Source organism: Amyelois transitella, chromosome 25, assembly GCF_032362555.1.
Source record: "Amyelois transitella isolate CPQ chromosome 25, ilAmyTran1.1, whole genome shotgun sequence".
NCBI lineage: Eukaryota > Metazoa > Arthropoda > Insecta > Lepidoptera > Pyralidae > Amyelois > Amyelois transitella.
Window position 1 is genome coordinate 100,919 of NC_083528.1, and position 25,981 is coordinate 126,899.

At 36.1% G+C, this 25,981-nt stretch overlaps 1 protein-coding gene across 4 annotated transcripts; it reads right to left on the reverse strand.

Moving 5' to 3' along the window:
• Positions 1-39: 39 nt before the first annotated feature.
• Positions 40-25,687, reverse strand: LOC106139465 (hexokinase-2). 4 transcript variants are annotated; one of them, XM_060951618.1, is made up of 13 exons: positions 25,549-25,658; positions 20,392-20,500; positions 12,070-12,221; positions 7,430-7,592; positions 6,867-6,978; positions 6,458-6,564; positions 5,954-6,174; positions 5,437-5,532; positions 4,836-4,951; positions 4,139-4,276; positions 3,673-3,815; positions 2,901-3,034; positions 40-2,544 (listed from the first exon to the last, which is right to left on the reverse strand). In XM_060951618.1, the coding sequence occupies exons 3-13, from the start codon at positions 12,205-12,207 to the stop codon at positions 2,455-2,457; spliced, it is 1,458 nt and encodes a 485-aa protein (XP_060807601.1). In that variant the 5' UTR covers positions 12,208-12,221; positions 20,392-20,500; positions 25,549-25,658; the 3' UTR covers positions 40-2,454. The 4 variants fall into 4 exon arrangements, with proteins under 4 accessions (XP_060807601.1, XP_013196366.1, XP_060807603.1 ...); XM_013340912.2 differs by lacking the exon at positions 20,392-20,500 and having other exon boundaries at positions 25,549-25,687; XM_060951620.1 differs by lacking the exons at positions 20,392-20,500; positions 25,549-25,658 and adding an exon at positions 13,389-13,626.
• Positions 25,688-25,981: the final 294 nt, after the last annotated feature.

The following is a 25,981-nucleotide window of genomic DNA, read 5'->3' on the forward strand; positions in this document are numbered from 1 at the left end:
AATATAATTAAGGTGGTAAAGAAAACAATAAAACACCCGTAACTTAAACGTATTAAACATTTATTCTATAGTTCATAACACATTTCTACAAATAAGTAGAAAAATAAAGCTGAATCTCACCCCTTCTAACAACAAACCTACATCATTCATAGTAGTCAGTTTTAAAACAATATTATAGAAAATAATTGACAATAGCTGCTAGATGTTAGGAAACCTTACACAGATCAACTTTGAACAGTTTTGTCAGATATGAGCAAATAAAAATTCATCGCGTTTATAGCCCTTGCGGGGTAGACAAGGCCTGACAGGCCACGTTCAGCTTTTAGGCTTAATGAATTGAAATTCAAATAGTGACAGGTTGCTATCCCATCGCCTAAAAGAACAACCCGAATCTTTTATAAGCCTATCTCTTAGTCGCCTTTTACGACATCAATGGGAAATAGATATTATGGTCCTATTCTTTTTTATAAACAAATTACACCTTATACAAATTTGAACAAAACACGTAGATAAATAGGGATATCTGCATAACAATAGTAATAAATGTAGGGAATTAAACATAACAATTTGCACTGACTGTTCTGTAAGTCGATTTTATCATTAATATCAATTATAATGCGTCACCAAGTGATAGCTAATAACAAGATTACAATTCCAGTTGATAACAATTTGGTACAACTTGCTTCTTTTAACAAAAATTAAGTAGTTAGATAATGTGAATTGAATTTAGGAAATAAACTTGAAAAGAAAATATTGGAACCAACGTGAAATCCTAAAAAATCTGCGATTATCATAGAGTAAATGACAAATCACTTGTACATAAACTAAAAAATCCCAAGGCTAGGAGGCACTATAAAAATTTGCCTAACCACCGTCTTTCACTTATACTTTTTTTCGTATAAGAGGTGAAAATTTGATTAAGGAATGCTGACACACATAATACATAAAATATTATAAATTCCATCATATGATGGACTAGCAAAGCTGACTACAAATTAAAAAATGTCAATGGAAACAGATATTGATTGACCAACTTCCAGAAACAAATTCAAGATAACAATTTTCCATTGCTCTGGAAAAAATTGAGCGAATAATAGAGCAATAGTTGGCAAGAAATAAATAAAACAAGAAGATATGGCACGATATGTATACGCTTAAATCTAAATGTCCTTATTACAACTATCTCAAAATACAGCCGTGACAAGAAATTATGGGTTGCTACTCATTGGAATCTGGTTAATTTCTAAGGTTTACCAAAGTATTAGGAACTGCGTTAATCGTTTTCAATCATATTTCGGTTCATTAAATATAAAATCAATTAAAATAATCAACATGATTAATTGCACATTATTATGAAATTAAACAATTTTAACATTTCATAAGTTACGAGCTTAAACTTATTAACCACTATTTACAATATGCTAAAAATTGTTTGTCTTTATCACTCACATTTTTATCTGATAATCATAATTTGAAAAATTATCATTTGTGGAATCTAAATAAGGATGTACCCAAAGTCCTCCATAATTAACTAAACCTAAGTAACTAATATTTTACACTATTCTATTACTTATTTTTACATTCTATTTTAATTTAAATTTAATTTCTCGACCTGCGAGTTTCACATCTATATACCGCTGTGTCATCCATGTCACTAAGGCTTAATTAAAGTATTCATTCACTCTACTCGTATCAGCCATTCGTATAGAAATGCATTAAAATTCAACTTGTCTATAATCTCACAGTTTATCAAAAAAATAAAGAACTCATTACAATAGCATGTTCCAAAGGAAATTAAAGTGATTACTTTGTTATGTTCATTTATTTGCAAACTAAGAGTAGGTACATTGGACTCCAATTAGGAGTAGAGGTTTCCTATAACTTATCTACCTATAACAGGTATGGCTCTATTGATAAACTGATTGAATTGACCATGATCTCTCTACACAACACAGCCACATTGACGATGGCTTACATTACAATTGTTAAAATAATAAAAGAATTATAATAATAAAAACCATGAGGATTTTCAATAAAAAAAGGTACTTAAAACAAGCAGAGCAAGAACCAAGGCAGCCTTTAACAAATATTTAAGAGCTCTACCCTGATAGCACATTAATTCAGAATTCTAATTTTTAAAATAACCATTTCTTCAACTTTAATAACATTTATTACTAAACGTCGACACAACTATTTGTTACTTGGCAAGTAATTTTCTACTAGTAGGTCAGTAGTTATTACCGTAGCCCCTACGAGCCCCGCTATATGTAGATCTTTATAGATATAGAATCCTGTGCAAATCGAAAGTAACTATTAAAAGTTTGAAAACATTTTGTTCTCAAGTAAATTACGCTTCACTGCCACGGAAGACTATTTGATTTGTTAAATTTCCAAATTCGGCTACGAAACCTACATCTGTTGAATTCATAACTAAGAAGATTATGTAGGTTTGTGTTACGGAGAACGCGCGGCGATGCGAGCGGCGATGGCCGCCGTCAGCGCTGAACCCTTGCCGCTGCCGTCTTCAGCCGCCAGGAGGGAGAACTGGAATCAAACAATAAAAGGCTAATAAACTTGAGATTCTCCTGTTAGGTGATGGAGTAGCAACTTGTCACTATCTGAATCTCGATTCTATCATTAAGCCATACAGCTGTACGTGACATTTGAGTATTTTCGAAACTGTTGTCTACCCCTTAAGGGACCAAGACGAAATTATATGTTTGTAATAAAAAAAATGATTTACTCATAACTCGACTTTGTCATGAAATCTGAGTTCGATCCCTGATATGTATTTGCTATAAAGTTATTATCGTTAGCTAAGTATCCCATAACACAAGTCTATTCCAATAGTTATTAATGCCAATTGCTTAGAGTTTTGTCATTGTTGCTGATGCACTGACCTTGTGCTCCGGCGCCAGCAGGCCGACGTACCGGTACATGAGCTGGCGGATGCGCGGGTGCTTCTTGAACACGGAGCCGTCCACTGCCACCGACACGTACGGCCGATCCATGCGCCGCAATATTGTGGATATACCTGTACATTGTCTCAATTTATTTATTGCATTCATAAATTATGAAATGTAGTTCCAACTAATAGTTACTTGCATAGGTAGTATGAACATTTATATTACTGGGAGATGAGACTTTATACAATTTATTTTTCACTTCGTATTATTAAGTTTAAATAAAAGACGACGGATGATTAAATGTCATTCTTAAAAAAAATCTACAATGTATAATCCTCTTAAAATGTACATAATGGATTAATTATAAGGATATCAACAATTTCAGATTAGCAGTTTAAATGTCACTTGTAAGAGATATTTAAACATTTAACTTAAAGTTGAATACTAAAACTATATCCGTTCGGTTTAACCAATAAAATGGATACTATGTTAAATTTTTTAGAGTAATTATTTTCAATTTCCTGTGATATATGGATGATAAATTGCTCAATAGTCGTCCCCAAGGACAGAAGCCCCGTTGCGGCGCCGACGCCCGAGATCCTTTACGATCCGGAAGACCCCATCACGGTTGCCAATCGGTAGTCTCGGTTGCAATATCACCACTAAAGCCCGCGTAGCGTCTATGACCACGATCCTGGATACTGCGCCGATTGGGCTTAGGAGGTGTACAACAAATTCATCTGTGAACGTGTGAAAAGGTACTCACAGACTGAAACAAGTTGCGCTGCTCTGTTAGAAATAACTTGTGCGACATACTGCGCAATGTGCGCGTCCTCCTCCGCCACCGGCGTCCCGCAGGCTTCCTGCAGCACCTGCATGGTTTGAGTAAGCTGGCCCGCACACGCTTCCCTGAAAACAATTACTTCGTTATTTGTGCAATACTTTCACTTTGTATGGTTTACTTAAATTTAAATAAAAAGCTTATCAATCTTGAATTTATACGTCTATGATGCAATCAATATCAGAATTTTTTTACTCAAAAAACATCACCAAGACTCATCCCTTGATATGAGATGATATTATAGATCTCATATATGGTTCTAAGAAACGTGGCGGAAAGAGGCTATGTGCCCCCATCATATGAAAATTAAACGTCCAAAAAATATAAGATTTAGATGCTACGAAGTTTCCTTGTCTTAGATAGGGGTCCTATATGAGCTACATATACGTACTCCTCGATGAGGCTGAGCTGCGCGGTGAGCAGTACCCCGGGTTTGGGAGACGCCGGGAACAATCCGTCGCGGGCGAGTGCTCCCAGGGCCACGCTCAGCACATCGCCAAGGTACTTCCCGCCGATGTACTTCTCGAACCTGTATTAACAACACAAGGATAGTCAACTAAATTAAAATAAAAAACATGAGAAAGTGTGTTTTTTCACTGTTCGCGTAGGTCACAAATTTCAGGACATATTAAGAAGCAGTAAGAACTTGTTCCTGTAGGATTTGTATACACGCCAACGTGCTTAAGCGAAACCGTGGATAAATAGGTAAAACATCAACCATCAAGCTACGAGAGGCTTGATTCTAATTTAGGACTTTCAGTATGCCAATCAGGCGGCAATCGTTTTGTGTAAAAACCAGTAACTCACCAGTAGGTATCTAGTTTAAGTAGTGAATTTCGTGATCAGAAGCAAAACCGCAAATTTATTATGATGTTGATGATGGCAAAGTTAATAGTATAATTGAAGAAAAAGAATTAATTGTGCCGGTGGATGGACATACTTCAGGTCAACATTTTTTGGGACCATCGACAGCAGAAACTTCGACATAAAAACATCGCGTATTAGAAACTGTATTATTTATAGTATTGACATGAGAACTGATGGTAATATGTAAATGTGTTTTATATCTCATTAAAAGCGAAACTAACGTGAATGAGGAGACGAGCAGCGAGAGCGCGTCGACGTCGCGGTCGATGTCAGTGCGCAGGAAGTCGAGGCAGCCGTTGTCCCCGAATGCGCCCCACTCGATGTCCACGCACACGTCCTGAAAATTTGTACATTAGATACTTCAATTATAACCCAAGATTTGCTCGTAATTAGCGATTTCCTCCTGCCTTGATAATTAATCAAATCACCTAAAGCCTTTTTTATAATAAATCCCTTACAAGTTTCAGAGTTATCCATTACAAGAAAATCTTTCCTTTTTATGATTATTAAATGAACAAAGTTTCTCTCCAGAGAGGCATCCGAGGTGTGCCTATGATCACGATCCTGTATTAGGTAAGTGAGGTTTTCACTCGAAAGAGACTCCTGCTTTGTCTTTACAACTTTAGCGGGGAAACCTTACACATAATGGATAATAGTTACATGTACAGTTCCCTGGATGTGTAGGTTATCACCATTAGAGCACCGGTTAGGATTAAAACTTAACCCACAATAGAGTTATTAGCCGTTATTTGTGATAGAAAACTGTGCAATACGAATGCTTGTATGATCAAATGAATGGATTCAATCAATTGAATAACATACCTTGACCCTGTCGTGGTGCGTCTCCCCCCACTGCGTGATGCGGGAGGCGCGCTCCATGTAGCAGCCGTTGGAGCCAGTGCCTAGAATCACGCCCACCTAAAACCACATGGACCTTTTATTTAGAAATTCAAGAGCGTTGATTTGTTTATTTATATATTGCACACACTTTTCTTATGTAAGACTGTCCTAATGCATTGTTTATCAGTTCACCTTTGGGATATTACGAGAGTGTAGTCGAAAATATGCTGCACAAAGTGAAACGCGAATGGTGAATCTGTTTGTTAATAAGGACGATAATGTCTAAGTAATTCGCTCAGCAATATTCATGTTTTATTTAAAACAGATTTCGCCGAGGATAATGATAAGAAATTGAAGATAACTTCTTCAATTTCTTATCATTATCCTCATTAAGTTTAAGTAAGCATCCTACTGTCTCATTAAGATTATGAAGACTAAAACTTAGACAACCCCTACCTCTGTTTTCCATATTTTTAATAATCAAACTAAAAATACTAACCCCAACAGTGGGATCCTCATAGGCTCCAGCCACGAGCGTCCCAGTTGTGTCATTAAGGAGGACCTGGACTGTGATATTCAGGTTTCTTGCATCAAGACACCTCTGAAGAAGGTCCACCACGTCGACGCCTTTCATCCCGCCACATTTGAAGGTCTTAGTCCAGGTGATGAGTTGTCCAGACGTGATCGAAGTCTGCTCCAACGGGAAGGAAAAGGTGAAACCTGGAGGAGTGAAAATTAGAGTTTAGGACTTAAGAATCAAGGAAAAACACAAATAGAGAAAATGAGATTAGTAAATGCTTTACTTTATGCTGAAGAAGTGATTAGGATTAATTTTTCTGGGGACGTCTTTAGAGACAGCAAAAGTTTTAAAAGTAATAACAATTAATACTTTAATACTTAAGGGCTCCTGGACGTGACGGCACGGAAATAACGCCAAGAAGAAGATAAAAGAGAAAAATATTACGAAAGGTACAAACAAAAGAAAAAAAGAAGGAAAGCTTACCCAATGGTAAATCCTCGTGTTCGATACCTTCTGACCTGACGAAATCCAAAACGCAGTCAGCCAGGAAGTTGAACAGATCCTCGCCAGGGCCCAATCTCAACGCGTTACTGTAAAAATAACAACAATTTTAAATTTATACACTTTAATAACGTTTACATTTCCATTATATCTCATAACCGCTGACCATCAAATGAGTCAAATTCCTGTTGTTCTACTGACATACATACATATAACAATATCTTTTTCCTTGCAAACTCGCCCTTTGCGTAAAAGAAGGATCTCCAGTTTAGAAGCCACCCCTTGGTTGACTTTTGAAGCAACTAGCACTCACTATGGTTTTCTCCGCTACCTGACCAGCATGCAAGCTTGGTCTACTTAGTGAAATAAAATCTACGAAAGAAGGACTAACTTGATGTGGTACTGCTTTACGTCCTCCCTGACCAGCTTCCCGTCCACTAGCTCCAGCAGCAGCACTCGGAAGTTGGTGCCGCCCAGGTCCAACGCCAGGAATTTTCCTTCCTCTGAAAAATCATTAAAAATTGCAATTATATACATCGCACAGATTAATCTGTAAACTATTAATTTTGCCATCCTCTTCTTACCTGCTTGTCCACAAGACCCTTTCAATTTCCTACAACGAATGCAAGTTGTCTAGTCTCTGCAGTAAATACTGTAATATAATAGCTTCCATGCTGCTGGTTTAATGGCGAAGAAAAGGTTTTCAGTATTTTTTTCACCGACTTCTCTTCCTGCGCAGATTATAAAGCACAATCAAAGAAAATATGTTACATCACGTCTCTATTCCTATAATTACGAAATTCGAAGTGAAGAATCCTAATTTAAAATTCTTTTCATTTTCCTTGATTGACTGTCAGTTATTCAGCGCAAGATGGCTACTAAACCAGCATGGAAGTAACTCAAACGACGTTAAAAAGTAAAAGGTAAATATAACAGTGACAGAAAACCTGTTACCTGTTCCATTAGGCAGTTCAGGGATAAACGTGTTCTCCATCTGCAAACTGGAGGGTTCCTTGGGGTTCCTGGCGAGCCCCAGGTCCATCTCTCTGTTGAAGGCGTCTGCCACTCTCCGCAGGGTAAAACCACCTAGGATCATCCCTGATAATCGGGACTCGATCTGAAAAGAAATAATTACAGAAACTTCATTTTATGGCAAACACCCCTCAAACACAAAACGGTTAAACAATTACATTGAACATTTGGAAATTGTTTACGAGATTAATTTTCTGCAATTTTCCTGTACACACCATTAGCACTGCTTTGCTTCTTGAGGGAGCTGGTATGATACAATTGAAGCTGATCCAGCTCTTCAAGTAAAAAACTCACGAAATAGTGGCCAAGGAAATAGAAGATTAAAGTAATTAAGCTTCTAACCAGCAATTTCAATAGTCAGCGTGAGATATCTGAGCCTTTTGCTCGTGCGCGATTGCTATAAACTTCCAACCGATGCATCATCTCCAAGTTTGTATGCGAGCTTGTCGCAAATCAATTTAAACTTATAAATGCGGTCATTCATCATAGTCACAACTGCCGAGTTTCAGAGAAAAATGTGTTGAAGTACAATCAACAAGAAACGAATATTCTTACTAACTTCTACCCATTGAAAACAGCATTCATTGAAGAGTTTGAAACTATTTTGTGGCAGTTCAAGGACATAATTTTTCGTCCTCTTACGTTCGTCCAAATCGACTTTCCATATACGAGCCGAGCCAATAGTCGACAGAAAGGTTCCAAACTCGGGAAATGATCAAAGATAAAAAAATCTTATGCCCTATCCACTCATAACAACAAAACCTTCCTATTAAAACTACCTACTCTCTAGCTCGAATCCAGCTAATTGACCGCTAAAATGAAGTTGATCATGAGTTGACTGAACTCGTTTTGATTGTAGGTAACTCGTAAAATGGAAAATAATTTTGTGTTAATTAGTAAGTCAATGTAGATTCCGTTGAAAATATCTTTTGGATTTAAACATTTTAACTAAAAGATGTTTCTTAAAACAGTTCAAAAACTGTCAGTTTACTTTTGGGTTTCTGGTTGATATCTGCTTCAAAGGATGTCAATTTTTATCAAAAAAGACAATGCCGCTAGTACAATATAGCCAAATGAAGTTTGGGGGTGACTTACATACATAAAATCACGCCTTCTTTTCTGAGGGGTAGGCAGAGACTACATCTTTCCACTTGTCACGATCTCTGCTTACTTCCTTCGCGTCATCCACGATTGGGATGACATTTCTGATTAATTTTCACAAGTCACTACAAAATATATATATACGAGTATGTGAACAAAATGTTCTTATCGTATCTAGCGTAGAGCGTGGTTAGTTCGCTTCATACCAACTGATTGTAGCAGATTGTCAAACGATTAATTGACCTTCTACGACGTTGATGAAAGACGCAAGATGGCTTTTATAGTTGTTGTAACCCGTATGTACTTTACATTACTTTATATTACAAGAAGACATAGCTTCAGTTCAATTTGCTTTTGAATCGGTTCATGTAGTTGCTTGTCAGGCCACTTACTCCCTTCTTGATCCGTTATAAGCCGGAATAAATACCAGTATGATGACTATTGGCCATAAATAATTTAAAGACAAACATACATTCAATCGCGTCATTATCCCTTACAGGGAAGAGACAGTCTTGACTGAAAGTTCAGCAGTATGACTAAATGATGGAATTAAGATTCATGTAGTGACAGATTGCCAGCCTATCGCCTAAAAGAAAAATCTGAAGTTTATAAGTCTTTCCCTTGATTGACTTTCACAATCTGAACGGGAAGAGAAGCGGCCGGCGCATGCTATGTTTTTTTATTCGCAGACCATAATAAGAAAATAAGAATTATAAAAAAATATATTCTTATATGAATAGAGTGATGAATGTAGATGGAGCAAGTGGAGAGATGTAGTCTCTGCCTACCCCTCCGAAAAACAGCACCATTTTGTATGCTATCCACATTGCCAGAACCACTGATGCTGCGCCGCGAGTCTCGTTCCGCGCCGCGTGTGCTGTGACGCTGTTTTACGACCAGGCCCCTGGGTCGTGAGGTCTCTCGAGAGGTTATCTTACAGTTCGTCAACAATATATTTTTTTGGTGCTTTGTCGCAGAATGTCTTCTGATAGCAAAATTTCCATTTCCTTATCCCTCAAAAGTCTGGGAGGACACTGAGTTGACTGAGCGTGGGATGTATGGGATAATATTCACGGAACGCCTGCCGTCTGTCCGCCAGGACATCTAGTCCAACTTGCATCATGGTGACACATCCAGTTATTCATATTAATATTATAAAAAGAAAAGATTAGATATATATACTACTAGCTGTGCCCGCGACTTCGTCCGCGTGGAATAGTTATTTGTCAGGCGGTCACGCGTATTAGAAAGAACGCTGGTTCGCCGTATTAAATGTTTCGCTGCAAATTGCTTATAACGACTATATCTCAAAACCTATTCGTCTGATTTATATACTGTTAATGGCAATTTTAGTCTACACGAAAAGCCGAAAGTAATAAACATATTTATTTGGATAAGGATTAATACTGAATTAAAGAAAATTGGTTTCAAAATAACTTATGTTTATAATGAAAAAATAATCTTAAAAAATGAACATAAAAGTGGTTATTGTAAGTAAACCTTAAGAGATAGATATATGCTCTCGCGGACTTTTTTGTGGCAAAAAATGAGTACTTCACATCTTTAGTACATTGTTTTACTATATCTTTGTTGGTTTGCGCAGCGTTCGCGTGGAAAGCTCGCAGATGGCCGACTCATTCAACTTTCACCTGCATTGTTGACGTTTCCCGTAGGAAATCCGGGATAAAATGTAGCCTATAGCCTTCCTCGATAAATAGATGCCGTGTGGTTCCCGGCACTATTACAAAAAAGAATAGGACCACTCCATCTCTTTCCCATGGATGTCGTAAAAGGCGACTAAGGGATAGGCTTATAAACTTAGGATTCCTCTTTTAGGCGATGGGCTAGCAACCTGTCACTATTTGAATCTCGGTTCTATCATTAAGCCAAATAGCTGAACGTGGCCATTCAGTCTTTTCAAGACTGTTGGCTCTGTCTACCCCGCAAGGGATATAGACGTGATCATATGTATGTATGTATGTATAAATAGACTATCTAACAGTGAAAGAATTATTCAAATCGGTTCAGTAGTTTCTGAGATTAGCGCGTTTAAACAAACAAACAAACAAAACAAACTCTTCAGCTTTATAATATTAGTATAGATTAGTATAGATACTAGATAGATAGATAGAAGATACTAGATCAAATTTGACGTAATTTGACACAGAAATAGAATGGACCGTTTGGAAAAACAGCCTTTTTTCTGGAAATTTCTTCGGGAGCGATGCCCCGCGCTAGTACCTAAATATACTTGCCTCAAAGCAGTCAGCTAGACTTGCCTCGAAATCCGGAACGCAGAAAGTGAAAAAAACAATCAAAGCAGAGCCGACGAAGCCATCGCAAAATTTACTTGAAGGGTAAACAATCTGACTCTCCCACAACACAACGCAACCCGACAGATAAATGATAATATTCTAGCATACGAACGCTGGCGCATACGCAGTTAATTCAGATCGATAAATAAAATAATTTTTAAAGACACTTTAGGTATCGAAGATATATTCAGTGAAAGAAAAGCAGTCACTAGATAGTTTGACGACCTCATTAAGGTTGACGACTTTCACATACCTACAAATACAATATCAGGCCTTTTCCCCGGCGGGGTAAACAGAGACCACATAATCAATCAAATCATTTCGTCTTTCCACTTGCCACGAGCCCTGCAACTCCTTTCGCCTTAGCTATATTCATAACTCTCTTTCTTCTTTTTTGTACAGAGAGACAAAATACATGCTACATAAATTCCGGGGTCTAAGAGGGCACTATGAGAGAATTTGGCGAAATTTCCACGGAAACAGAAATTGACGGGATTTATGGTTTCACAAGGAGGCAGCCGCGGGCGTACTCAACTCGCTATAAGTATTGTGTAGTAAAAACATAATCCCGAATCCGACCAATGTTATCTTAGATCCGAGTATATTTAGCACCGCATCTGCGTCATCATAAAAATTGAATTCGCATAGTTCAATGTTTACCATCGCTCGCTCGATATTTTTAAACATTTGTATGTTCAATGCTCGTAGCTGCCAAGCCCCCAATTCATAAAAGAATGTAAAGATAAATAGAGAAAGCTGATGTTAATTGCCATTTTAATGCAATACGCAAATTTATTGTTGAGATATTTTGTTTCCTCCCGTCTTTCTGATTACTTACGATCCGTCTTGTTTGATGGCTTGTCTTCTAAGCGATTCGCCTATAAAACATTAGTTTAAGATTTTGATAAAGTTCGCAGCGTCGAAGTTATGGAAAGACTAAACAAAATTTTCGTGGTTTGCTGTTTGTCTACAGATATCGTCACCAAATATTGCCAATTTTTGATGTACTAGTTGTTAGCGCTTTACTTGCTTATTGGCCTCATTCCACAATAAATACAGTAGATTTCTCTAGCCTTATTCATTACTGATAACTTTCCTATAGATCTTAGGTTTTCTCTTTTAAGATTTGGAAACAGACCACCTTACCTTTTGCGCCCTGACCCTGTCTTCAATCCGGAGCGGCGGCGGCAGGAACAGCTGGTCCCAGCGCTCGCTGTCCTCCGCGCGCCCGTTGGCGAGGTCCCGGCCCAGCGCCGGCTGGCTGCGAGCGGACGCTGCCGACATCAGGAGGGTTGGCTCTGGAATACGAAATCGTAAGTATATTAATAATTATGTACCGCATGAGATGGTCAAAGTATTGTGGCCTGTAATTTACAGATATACTATAGACCTCGTCTTCCATAGATTGCTTATCTACATATATTTTTTTTGGCCTAAGCCTACAAATATTATAAATGCGAAAGTTTGCAAGGTTGTGGACATGTGTATGTTTGATACTTTTGAAACCTTCTCAACGGATTTCGAAGAAATTTATTACACGGGTAGAACATTACCTGAAATTCGCATGGAGGCAAAGACCCAGGGCGCTGCTAGAATTACATAAATGAGAAACAATGAAACAAGATCAGGCTCCTTCTCTAAATTGTAACCTAATTTAGAGAAAAATTGGCATTCTGCAATGCGATATTTTCGTTTATTTTTTTCAATAACTCAATCGTCAATCCAAACAGGATACCTCCACCCAAAAATAATGGCTACATTGATAAAAGAAAAATCTCCGAAGTTAAAATGTTGTATAGGTATTTTTTAATTATCATTACAATATGCAAGCGCATAGAAACTTTTTATCAAAAAGGAAATAAAAAAAATATTTCTAGATAGCATTATCGTTTTGAGCTATGTCGCTGAGGTCAATCCAATTACTGGAAAAAAATCGCGTTTTATTGCACGCTATCTTGTGCAGGGTCAAAATGCCACACAATGGAAACAAATAGGTAACGCCAATTAAACTATTGACGACCTCGCCGTGAAGATAACAACATTCATAAAGTTGTATTCACTGCACGCCATAATTAACGTATGTAGGCATTTCACAATCAGATATTAAGAAAAAATTAAAATTATTATAAACTAAAATAAACAAACCGTGATTAAAATGATAAAACACAAGAAGCTATGTTGCTAATTACTAACAACAAGATAATTAACGCTACTAATGTAGAACATAAAAGAAATAAATAAGGAGTCAATTATTTACTTGTCGAACACTGTCAAGAAAATTATGAGACAGAGAAAGATGACGGGGTTAGTGGACCACCTCTTGAACTGCGAGGGCTTACCGAGGTCGGCTCCCAGACAATCTTCGAAGAACACTAATTGATCGCAGTATTGATGGCCCTTTACTCCAAGACATAAAAATATTGCCACCCAAATTACAAAAAAATAAAATAAAATTTTCGACCTACTTCTTCAGTATCTGTCGCCACTGGCCTTAAGAAATTTTGATGCACTTGTTATTTTGTTTATGATTTAACTAAGTCTTGATTAACGAGAACATCGTTACTCGTGATTTTCTTTACAGAGCTTCTATTCTAGCAGAAATCGCACAGTCTTTGTAGCGCTAAGAATAAATAATACAATAATAACGATTAGATTGAAAAGCCAAAAACACAATATAATTATTATGATATTTACGCAAACGCTCGTTCGTTACTTACAAGTATATAAAATGTTAGTCAGTTGATAAGCAGATAAAGGTAATAATTCCGCACGAAAGTAAGATTATTTAATTTTTATAGACATCTTATCGTTTTATCTCGAAAAATGTCAGTGGGGTGTCAAGTTCAGATAATCCTGTGCAAGTTATATATTATAAAAATGAATAACTCCCTGCACCCAAAAAAAAAAATAGAACCACTCCTCCTTTTTCCCATGGATATCGTAAAAGGCTAAACTTGGGATAGGTATATCTTTTAAGGGACGGGCTAGCAACTCGTCACTATTTAAATCTCAATTCTATCAAGACCAAAAGCTGAACGTGGCTGGTTCTGGAGCTTGGTTGGCTCTGTCTACCCCGCAAGGGAAATAGACGCGCCTATATGTATGTTTGAATCATGGTCAGACTCTAAATACAATAAATTAGCCCCCGCCTAATTATCTTTTTTGTGAAACCAACCAATAAGCATTGTAGCAACCCACTGATCTCCTGATAAAAAGTTAAGCAGAAGATAAGGTTATTATACGATTACACATGGTCCTTGTAGACATCTAATCTCACATCGCGAAAATGTAAGGAGAGTCACGTGACGTCACCAACATGCCGAATTCTTTCAAAAGTTTTACAAATCATTATGAGATAATGTTCCAATGTTAAAATTTTTTTGAAGTATGTCGTTTCTTCCTTCTTTTTGGCGTTTCGACATGTTTCCAATGGTAATGCGTAACTGTGCCACAGTCTCGGGTTCGAATCCCGGCCAGGTCGAGATGAATAACAAACAATTTCTGATTGGACCTTGGATGTTTTAGGATTTGTTATAAAGTACAGATTCGTTGATTAATATCTCGTACGACAAGTTTTGAACTTACTTCGGAGCTAACTCAATTTGAGTATTTTGTCCCGTAAAAATTTGTTTATTTATCTAATTTCCCCACTTTTAAGTATATAGTCATTCTTTGATCGATTGAAATCCGTTTCTAGAGAGACTGTTGTATGCTCCTGTTGAAGTACAAATTAAGCTAAGAATCTTTCCCTTTTACTCTCTAATTTGCAAAGCTTATCTGCTAAAAAGATTTACTTTTTCAATGAAAGGTAAGAATTCTATACTTTAGACATTTCGCAATACACGACAAAAAGGCAAAAGCAGGAATTTGATAAACGATAGAATCAAAACAGTTATAAAACTGACTTGATATAATTGATATATGATCTAAGCTGACTGTCATATCAGCAACTATTTGTTTATCATCAGAACTACCGTTTGTTCTTTAGTCACGATTACAACCACTGGCATTAGCCAAATTTTCCACGATATCTCAGTCACATAGCACAGATAATTTTTATTATGTTATTAAATAAATAAATAATATAATTTACAATGACATGAACGTGAGCTGTTCACTGTGTTTGAACAATGTCGGCGGGGGATGACATCGTTTTAATTGTTCTTCTCCGTGTTTGTTTTTGATTCTTCTTGGAATCTTGATTACATGAGAAATGTGACAGATAGACATATCAAGAGATCTGATTATTTAATAATGTAGTCTTGGGGTGCACTAAAAGAGGATTTCCAGAAATTCCCACGGAATGTATGTGGTATTAGTGGGATTTTTTGTATCACACGTGCGGAGCAGCGGGTTTACTCTAGTGCAAAATAAGAATCAAAGTTGGTCCATATTTGGCTCGAATATAAATAATTGGAAACCATCTCCTAATTCGGTTGATTAAAACCACACGTTGCTTTTTAGATGTGGACTTGTAGTAAAAGATATTGCGATTTACTCAACAATGATCTGCTACGTTAAAAACATTCAATGGAAGCTGCTCCACTATCGGCAGGGGTCGCCTGATAACAGGACATCTGACATGGCGATAAGAGCTGTGCGATTGTGATTGAGACTCCAGCGACCGAACTGGATGGAATTGGTTCGGCTAGATTGCGTGTTGCGGACTTATTAATCACAATTAGTCGAGAAAACACGATGCGTACATATTATGTAGGACCGCTAATAGACTGTGTAACACAATGTGCCATTTGATATAGGTAGTGTATATGAACGACACAATTGGCGCTCGCATAGCTGCCTGAACGTCTGAAGTCAACCCGCCTTCGGATTAAAGTTGTTAAGTTTTCCTATAATCGTCTTATACGTGAATGAGTTAAAAGTCGGCGATGAAGAAGCTCAATTTAACACTTATTTCGTTAATTAAAATTACTAGTTCAAAAGCGTATTTAACGATCATGATCACTATATAACCTATCCAAATTTTTAAACTAAAAATCGTTCTTTTCCGGCGTCCGAAACAAAACTACTATGTACCTATCTACAAAAAACTGTTTGTTTCTCGCAAACACCTAAATCATTCAAAAATTGATGACAAAAACCAGTTTAAGTGTCAAGATAGATTATATGTACATACCTACTTACCTCCGTATAATCTCCGCTAGTTGATTCGACCTTCACAATCGTAAATTACTTAGAGGCACTTGGAACGTGCACTTGTTTACACAGATTTGTGAAGATTATACAGTAGTAATGGTCCATACGACAAAAGTAGTCATTTTCGCCGTAAACAGCTGTGGCCGCACCTGCTCAGGCCGCAAAGTTAGTGGTCTGGCCATTTTATATATAAAATACTCGAAAAAATAAAAGAAATAAATAAAGTAGACACAGATATTGATTTAAAAGATAACATACATACATATATAATAACACGTCAGAAAGACGTTCAGCTGATTGGCGTTGAGAGAGCATTGAAATACAGACATTGGTAGGTGGCTAGACGTTCGCTTTAAAGAAGAATCTCAAGTTTATAAGAAAAGCCTGCAGTGCAGTTTGTTACCGCTTCTTTTGGACTGACACTTTGGAAGCGGCAGTAAACTTCCTTTTAAGTAATTTAATGTTTTTAACGTAGCAGATCATTGTTGTGAAATCAAAAGATATTACAATTATAAAGCGATATTGAAGTGTCCTACAATCTATACAAATACATATAATAAAGCTGAAGAGTTTGTTTGTTTGTTTGAATGCGCTCATCTTCTTTATGTGTTTATCGAGAAAGGCTTAAGGCTATTTATCATCACTCTGCAACTATTATTAAATAAATAAATAAATTATAATGGAAAATGTGTAAAATACGGGGAAAATTATTCCTCCTTGAGGGTTTCAATGACAACCATTCCATGCGGACGAAATCGCGGGCACAGCTAGTAATGAATAAAAATTTTGAATTTGCATATAAGCCTATCATTTGATTGTCAAAATACATACCAAATTGTTCTTATTTTATACTCATAAGTAACAAACATGCATATTAAGACTGTTTACCGCAGGCGTGGGGATAGTAGAAACTACATCTTTATTTTGACTTGCCAAAACCATCCTCCACTTGCCACGTCACCCACATTCATCAAAATTTTAATTTGCGAGTATATTGCTCTATTATCTACCAAAAATAACTAAAGTTTCGCCTGCTACTACCTACTTACCTCAAGAAAGCAGAACGTAGACTTAATGTCAGTTCAATATAATAAAAGCTGTCATGACAATACGAACACCATTTATTTCAGGGGGCTTCTTTCCAATTGGTCCCGAATGATATCAATCTATAATAAGGTTACTACTCGTATTGCCGATCGATTTGCCGAATCGAGTCTTGAATCTATTCAATGACTCGAGAACAATCAGATGACTTGGCAAAAAATATCACGTCAATTTATAATAAACAAGATACAGTCCGAGGGTTTGTTATGATATGAAACAAAATTATAGTGACATTAATAGAAAAAGGGATGCTGAAATGGTGTGATCATTTTGAGAGCATGAATGAAAGCAGGTTAAAATATGAAATTTAGTATACAAGGCAAGTGGAAAGATGATGTAAAAGAAGCAAAGAAAGTATGGAGAAGATGTAGTCTCTGCCTACCCCTCCGCGCAAGAGCCGTGATGTTTATACATGTATATAATAATAACTTTATATCTACTTATTATTACATACTTACAATCACAAAGTAATTAATTTCGGCGGGATTCGAACCCGTGATCTAATTTATTTTAACTCAAATCATTGGAGCAAGCGTTGCCTTATCAATTTGCTTGGAATGAAATCAATCAGTCAGTCAAGGTCGAATCGAATTGATTCCAACTGCGACGGGTTGGTCGAAGTCAAGGGGAGACGTCATGTCGGTAAACAGAGACAAAACAAGGCACTGTGTCAAATGGCCGAATGAGATAACATTAGAATTACAAGAAATATCTATAATTCTAAATAAAATCGGGACTTGAATTGAAAAGTTGGAAACTAAGAAAAGTTACCTCGCCGCCCGAAGTTTAAGATGAAACACTCTCATTGTACCTTTTGCTGTTTTCAAATGAAGTTCTTTCATTTATACCAGACATAATGACTATGGTGATAGCAGTTTAGCGTTAGCACAATACGTGATTAGAATTTAGATTACAAACTTGTTTGTGACTGTTACTGTACTTTGAGGAATAGTTGAATTCATCGCATTAGATATCTAGCACACGTCGACGTAAAATTTAGCAAAAAAATAACATCACCAAAGCATAAAACTAGCTAAGTATAAGTTGTGACAGGATAATTTGATTATTTACAAGCGCTGATGCTCAGCAAAGCTACAATAATAGTGTTCAGTATAATATAATATCCAAACCTCTAATCTTAGCTTCTTCCTTAAAATTCTGATCATCATTAGTATTTTAGAATTGACCTGTTTCAAATTCTAACCTGCTGTAAAGAATACCTAAAGCCTACAAAACACCTTTACCAAAGCGACGACAAATAACGATAACGTCTGTCGAGTTGATGAGAGGTTGATAACGTCGGGGTGATGGGCAGTTGTCTTGTATGATGACTGCGAGGCAGCTCTGCTTTTTGTAATGACGATGTAATGGCCTAGGTGTTCATGTCTCAATGTCTAATTTGACCCAAACTAAACAATGTACATATGTATGTACATTCCTAATAAAATAAAGAAACTATTAAGATTTTGTTAATCGCCTCCCGACTGCTAAGAACTTAGAGTCCATCTTTGACGAATTAGGAGTTAAATAGTCTTCTTAGCAGTTTATTATATTCCCCAGCCTTTCAAACGTAGGACACTGAGGTCGGACACAACTAAGCGCTTATTTTACTGCGACTTCATTTTTGTATTCATGACACATATCTAAACTGTTTTCTCTTTCATCAAAGATAAAATTAAAAACTTTATACATATCAATCTTTGTAGAACTTTTCTTCGAAGTAACTTCTTCGTAAAATTTTCCATGAACGATCGAAAGAAACAGTAGAAACATCCGTCGCATCTTGGTAGGTAATGTATGCCGTACATACAACATACAGTAGGTACGTCCGTACGTCACCATGACGTAGTTGTAATGAACTTGATCCCTGCGATACGGCCGTGGCCTGTCAAATATTTTGCTGGTACATTTTAGTTGAGATAAATATAGGGTGCGCAATATATTGGCTGCGAATGTATCCAACATCGCTGCAGCAGGGGTGGTCTGATTGCTTTCTAAATTGCTTCGGAACCCAGAGGCTTATATATGTAAATATATCTAATCTCCCCTCTCTTTTTATCTTTAAGGGTAACATTAAAGATAAAAAGAGAGGGGATATAGAAATAGAGGAAGATAGATAGATAGAAGATATAGAAGAGAGAAAAAAGCACGCAAGCTGAGATCGCTGTCAAGGCATATTTTTTTTGTATTTTATAGATTTTGTTTCCACCAATCATTAACTACCTTTCGATGGATGTATCGTTCAGCTGAAGTAACAGTTAATTAATTGTACCTCATCAAATGATCTGATCAAAGGATTAAGTAATTGGACTTTCATTCTAAGTATATCTCTATTATATTCTGTATTATATCTTATATGATTATTACTGTGTTATATCCTAAATGAAGTCGTAGTTTATAGACATCACGGCCAGCGGCCATGTCAAGCCATAACTCTTACAAAGATAATGTCTCCTATTATTGTTCTTGCAACACTGGGGTGCAGCGACCATCATCCGCGGATGCAGTTGTATTAGTACAGTCAGCAGCGAGGTTTAATAAAAAGAAACAACGAGGTGTTCTCGCGAAAAGTTGAATAATACAGACACGTGCCCTCACGCGATTTAAACATTTTTTACCCGTCACAAAAAGTACGTAACGCCGCTTAAGTTTTCACTTCAAAAAATGGTTTAGTCGTCTGGTTTGATATAGTTCACCTACAAAAAAATACTTTAGGTTTTGGTAATCATGTATATGGTTTTATCACCAACATGACAAAATGCTTTCTTTTATTAGGTATATTTATCGCATATACAATAATAGGAAAAGTTATAGGGAATGTAAAATGTACTTACGTAATATACAAGATTGAGGTGAAAATATATCTTATGTATGATACACATACAAAAGTGAGCTATGCCCACAGAATGCGCAGTAAACATGAATGTATGAACCATTAAAAGCGCGGGGGCGCGGCTTCACATGCACACACAGACATACCGCTACACATATATATCTACATACATCACAGACACTCCATGTGTGGCGAGTGTTATTACCGAGGAAACATTTAATTACTGATGTTCAGGTGAATGATTGAGAATACAAGTGGGATGAGGAGAAATGGAATAAATAAGTACTTAGGATACTGTACATCGAACATAGTGGAAAGATAACTTGGAGAGCAGACCTCAATGGTATAACTACGTATACGTACGGTATACTTACGCAAAATAAAATGTGTATTCAGAGGCCACGGTTGTAAGAAGAGAGATTGAAAATTCACGTTTTCATGTGTCTAATTGCGATCTCAGTTTTTTAAGCTCTGAAGCGGCCGCTGAAACAGAGCAGGAAACATTTACTATCGCGGGTTTGTTAATTGTAAGTACATACCTAGTGTACATACATTTTTTTGGCTCTTTAAGTTAAAAGTTGGGAATATTGTATAACAAAAAAGATAGAGTGGGATTTATACTTTGTCTTCCTATGTATTCTACTCTGTCCCAAATAGTATTGTCGTTGTCCTTGTCCTTCAAAACTGTTCTGTACATTGGCACGACACAAAAGATCGTTTAGAAAAAAATTGGTACCTAAATTAACTAATGCCGAGACTACATTACAATTAGGTACGTGATTTTATTGTGCTGTAATGTTTACTCTAATAAATTCTGCGGTTTAACTATCAATCTTCGCTTACAATAGAAAAACATTGGTCACTATTAACGACGACTAGATTCTAATTTAGATAAGGATTTGTACTCGTCTCATCGCCATTTACAATAAAATCATAAGTCACGAATGATTGATGATCTGAACAACAAATTTGTGAAGTGGAACAAAAGCATGGAAAAAACAAAATGTCAATGTATGCATTCCGACCACCAGCAAAGCAAAAATTTGCAATTGGACAGATAACATGAGAGATAGCGATCGCCAGCGCGGTCACTACTACAACTGATTGCCGATTTTACTTAATCATCTTCATACCTACTGCATATAAAGACTGGCCAAGGAATTCCTTTAAACCTCAATGGCAACCCCATTGTGGTCTGACAATAACGATTACAAAAGAAGTGTCATCGAATAATACAGAGGAGAGCAAATACGAAGACCAAAACAAAGGGACTACTTAGAAACTTGGGTGCCAATAGGGCTTATGTTGTTCTTTTGAATATTGTCCGTATAATCATTTACAATAATTAATTTAAATGCTATATAAACGAATTTGCACAGAATGAGAACTCGATGAAAGAGATCATCAATCAAAGCAATCAGTTTATAGGCTTCGATTCTGTGACTTGGGGTAAGCCACAGGTCTGGCCGCCCACAGCGCGACCACTAAACCACCCAAATTATTTTTATTATCGGTTAACAGATAAGTAATCAGTGCCTATCGTAAATACGACGCAGCCTTGGAGGTATTAGCTTGTAATCTGTACCTACACATAATTTTTGTGTACATATATTTTTCCGACTCTGGCGTGAGATCTGTTTTATTTATTTACATTCTTACATAACGTTTATAATAGTTTTGTTGTTTATTTTATTATCCATATAAACTCACAAATATCGCACTCAGTAAAGCATACAATCAGTTCTGAATCTTATTTTTAGCTGTCCGTCCGTCTGTCTGTCTCCTGCGACGTTAACATCAATAGGGCCAATTGACACTACTTGTTGCAATGAAGAATCCAGACCATGATATATAGCTTTCACATGACGCAAAAAGAACTCAATAGAGTGGCACACTAAATATACGACGGTATATTTAGACGAGTTTATTTTTATATCAATTCTTAAGAGATTGTTTTGAAGGTTCCGCAATTAAATAATGATAAAAAAAAATTTTAGAGTTTTAAGTTTTTTCTAAATGTTACATGAATAGTTTTTACATATTTTTACGTCTTTATCTTTTATGTAGTAAGTTTCGGTTTGAAGACAAAGGCGCCAATTAATCTTTTAGATAATGGTCATATTCGTTTATTGTAACGATCGACTCCCTACACCGTACTTTCCCTCATCACTTTGTCCGTTCCACGGCGTCCCCAGATTTATGTAGGTCCAATCGTTAATTTCGCAATGTTCTACCTCTCATAACGATGGGTCGCCCATGGGTCAAGAGCCAAACAAACCATAACTGTGGCCTGCCCACGCGGCTGAGAATCAGCGGGTGTATCTATTTGTGTATCGTATCAGTGGCGCCAACTCAGATGTCAGTAGGTATAGCAGAGAGACTAAACATTATCTAAATGTATGACAATATTAGTGCAAGTGTAACGGGTTGGAATACATATAATATCACCGGTCAAAGCTAGTACGCGGATTTGTGATTCAAGTAGCGACTTCAGAAAATTTACTTATTTTTATTGAATGCGCGACACTCATGCACGATGAATCAAATCATAAATAAAAAGTATGAAGCATTTTAACCATTTTGATGCCAATCTGTGATTTATCCTTCAAAAAGCTATATTCATTTCTTTGTTAACTACGTGGTCCTAAATCTAATAATGATCTATATCTAGTATCATTGGTGTAATAATGATCGGTCTCTGCACCGAATCTACTCCGCACGAGATAACAGCACCAAAGTTAATCCTGCGGATGCGATATCATTACGATATTCATAAATTAATTAACTTGGCTTTGCCATTTATTGTTCTGATATTGTTTTAAATTAATTTTGTTTGTTGGGAAAATTACAAGCTTGTAAACTTTACAATATGTTTTGTTGAAATTGTTCCATTCATTAGGTTCAATTTGTTTATTTCGCATTTTAATACGATAACATTGAATTAGTTTAAGGTAATTTAGTTTGATTACTTAAACTTTTTATTTATAGAGTTTGTAAAAACTTAATTTGATTAAAATTATTCCCATTTTGTAGTGAAAGTAAGTAAATTTATGAACTTTAAAATTACTCGCAAGTATCAGTGTTCTGCGACAAAACTAATATTCAAAAAGAGTATTGAAGACACTTCAAAAAAATCGAAGATAGTAAAGAGCTGCATTAAAAAAGATGAAAATTAAACAAACATGACATAAATATCCAGAGTGTCATAGAAATCTGACCCTCTTTAGTATCGGAGGCAGTCTCACAGAGGTCAAATTACTTTGCGCTGTCCGTAATTGGATACATTTAGTTTTACGACTACAACAAGATTCCGAAATTTGCGGGAACAAATACTGATAAGCTATCACTCCTGGGGTCAGTGTCACGACACTTGTTACAGATTAAATTATGTACATTTGATTTGTTTAACCTACTGTTTTAACAGGACGTACACATATGCTCGATGTAAGTTCTATATGACAGATAATATGATAAAACCCTTAAGTGTGAACCGGAAGCACTTACGTGAATCCGTTTCCAAGACCAGGGGAAACTGCCATACGTACCCGATCGCATACGTTTTACGGGTACATATGTACATTCGATGCTTTTACCAGGAGGCTCTTTGAAAATTACCAAGTACCAAGGCTCTTGGTAAAAAACAATTTATAATTTGGTTGCAATTTTCTAAAGGTTCTATAAAATTCAAGGCAAGAAGGTTCAATTAAATTTTAAATAAATAAAATCTATGGGACTACCGCCATTCATCGAACTCAGCCCACAAGTTTTGGAGAATATTCGTTACATAAAATCAAGAATATTTATATTTAGTAAACTTGATCAGTTCAAACTCAGCATGTTGAGGCAGAAAGAAATAAACAACGATACCTGCACCAAACATATATCAGGTATATGTTGGGTGTATCGTTATACACGCCTGTAGAAGACCTACAGAGAAAATAGCAATGGAACATAGGTTCAAACATAGAGATAGGAATAATATAAGACAATAGAAATGACATATTAAAAATTATAGGAATGACTTGTCGTATTGCAAGCGGTTACCGCGCAGTTTAAAAGCTCACATATAAATTTTAAAATTGAGATGCAGCAAATGTTGTGTAATCGCAACTTACAACTTGTAGTCTTATTAATTCCGAATTTCATCCATCCTTATGATCTGTGATCGGCCTTTGTCCACATCTAAGATACAAATATTTGAACAAGCCGATTAAAAAAGGAGATTTGACGACTTCAATGACCAAACATTGATTTTAATCTTCTTTAATCAAAACTTTAGAATTAACATTTATAATTCAGGTTTTAAGTTCATTTTTTATTTAAAAAGGTGTGATGAGCATTTTGTATGTTTTCAAAGGTTGACACCTACCGGAGGACATAATTTTTTTAATTTTAATTTCTGCGACTTGTTTGCGAATCGACGACCTTTGTAACTAAACCATAGATTTGCATAACATACTCGTATTGTTTAAAAATCAAGTTACAACCTAAGATATTAACTTAAATTATTTTCTAAATATGTTAAAACATTTATTTTCTCATATGTGTTTTAGTAGTGGTGTGTTATAGTTACCTTTTACTAAATATTTCACTCTGCTGAAAACTATACTTTAAGCAATTTTAGAAGAAATGTCATTTCATTATTTGCCAATTAACTTATTCAATTAATTATTTTTTAACATTTATTGATTGGTAAAGTATACAAATATTTAATTGGATTAGAACTTAACTGCGTAATAAAAAAGACATTTAGTAAGACGCCGCTGATTACATTTGATATCTGTGGAATGTCATCAATCGCCACTTTTTAATTTTTTTGCTAGTTTTGTAGCAGCGCGGCGCTTTGTATGGTAATCGTGTCGATTTGCATTACCTGCTAAGTTTGTCAATATTTAACTAATTCTATACCTACCAAATCCGCGGAGTTACCTGATGTTTTATGGTTTGAATTCACTTTTCTTTTCTATTTTGAATAATTTTGGCGTTTCTTCGTGTTCAAAATGGAAGATTGAAATGATGATTTAGTTATTTTTTCATGATTGTGTCTATACCCTTCTTTCAATAAGTTTTCTTTGATCACCTCTAAATTATCGTTAGTATTCACAGTAATTTCAATATAATGTTCTTTTGGTTATAACAACAGCGAATTATATTCTAATGAAACATTATACATTTTTGAGGCCAGTCAAATTAAATTTTCAGGATGATTCTCATGAAGTAATAAGCAAGGTGTACGTCATGATACATAATACCTATGTATATTTTAAATTGCCTACATAATATCTTCCCGCCAAATAATTTATTGTGATTGTTGAAGGAACTTTCAATGTTATTATTATTATTCGATAATACGTTTTCTCAATTAAGCTAATGTGCAAATTGCTTGTCTCTTTATCTAAATTAAGAGCTTCATTTTATATAAAAGAAAATATGCGCGTAAATATTATTTAACTTATGCCAAAAAATGGTTTCATCAACTTAAAAATCACAAAAAGCATATTTGTTTTAAAATACTGTAAAAAAATACTTACAAGTAGTCCGTCTGCGTAGTTACGGCGAAAAATAGCGCCAAGGTTAATTCGATAAAAATGCGGCCCTTAATACGTCTGTTAACCACGGCGGACGATGCCACACTGGACAGAAATTACTATTTACATACCATGTCACGGCAACCGGTTACCCGACTTGTGGGAATGTCGCATTATGTTATGGACGCGGGAGTGGCGAATGGTGTTTTAAAATAGGTCGCGTTGCTCGGAGGCTGGTCGGGGGCAGGCAGACACGCCTGCAGTGATGCAACTGACATTTTGTATATAGTTTTTATTCATACATCGGTTCACCGGTTACCGGTATAATAAGTTATGGTATATTTGGTTACTCTGTAGAATATAGAAGCCGGTAGGAAATATGGGAAGACCATAGAATTCGGAATATGACAAGACCAAAGAAGTGGTGTTCTGATAT

Bases quoted from the DNA above. Each gene is read 5' to 3' on its own strand.
- LOC106139465 (XM_013340912.2), bottom strand. From the start codon at position 12,207: ATGTCGGCAGCGTCCGCTCGCAGCCAGCCGGCGCTGGGCCGGGACCTC. The intron at 3,035-3,672 runs GTGAGTACCTTT...GACAATGTACAG, and splicing joins AGCGCAACTTGTTTCAGTCT to GTATATCCACAATATTGCGG. The intron at 2,545-2,900 runs GTCAGTGCATCA...GTTTGATTCCAG, and splicing joins TGCTGGCGCCGGAGCACAAG to TTCTCCCTCCTGGCGGCTGA.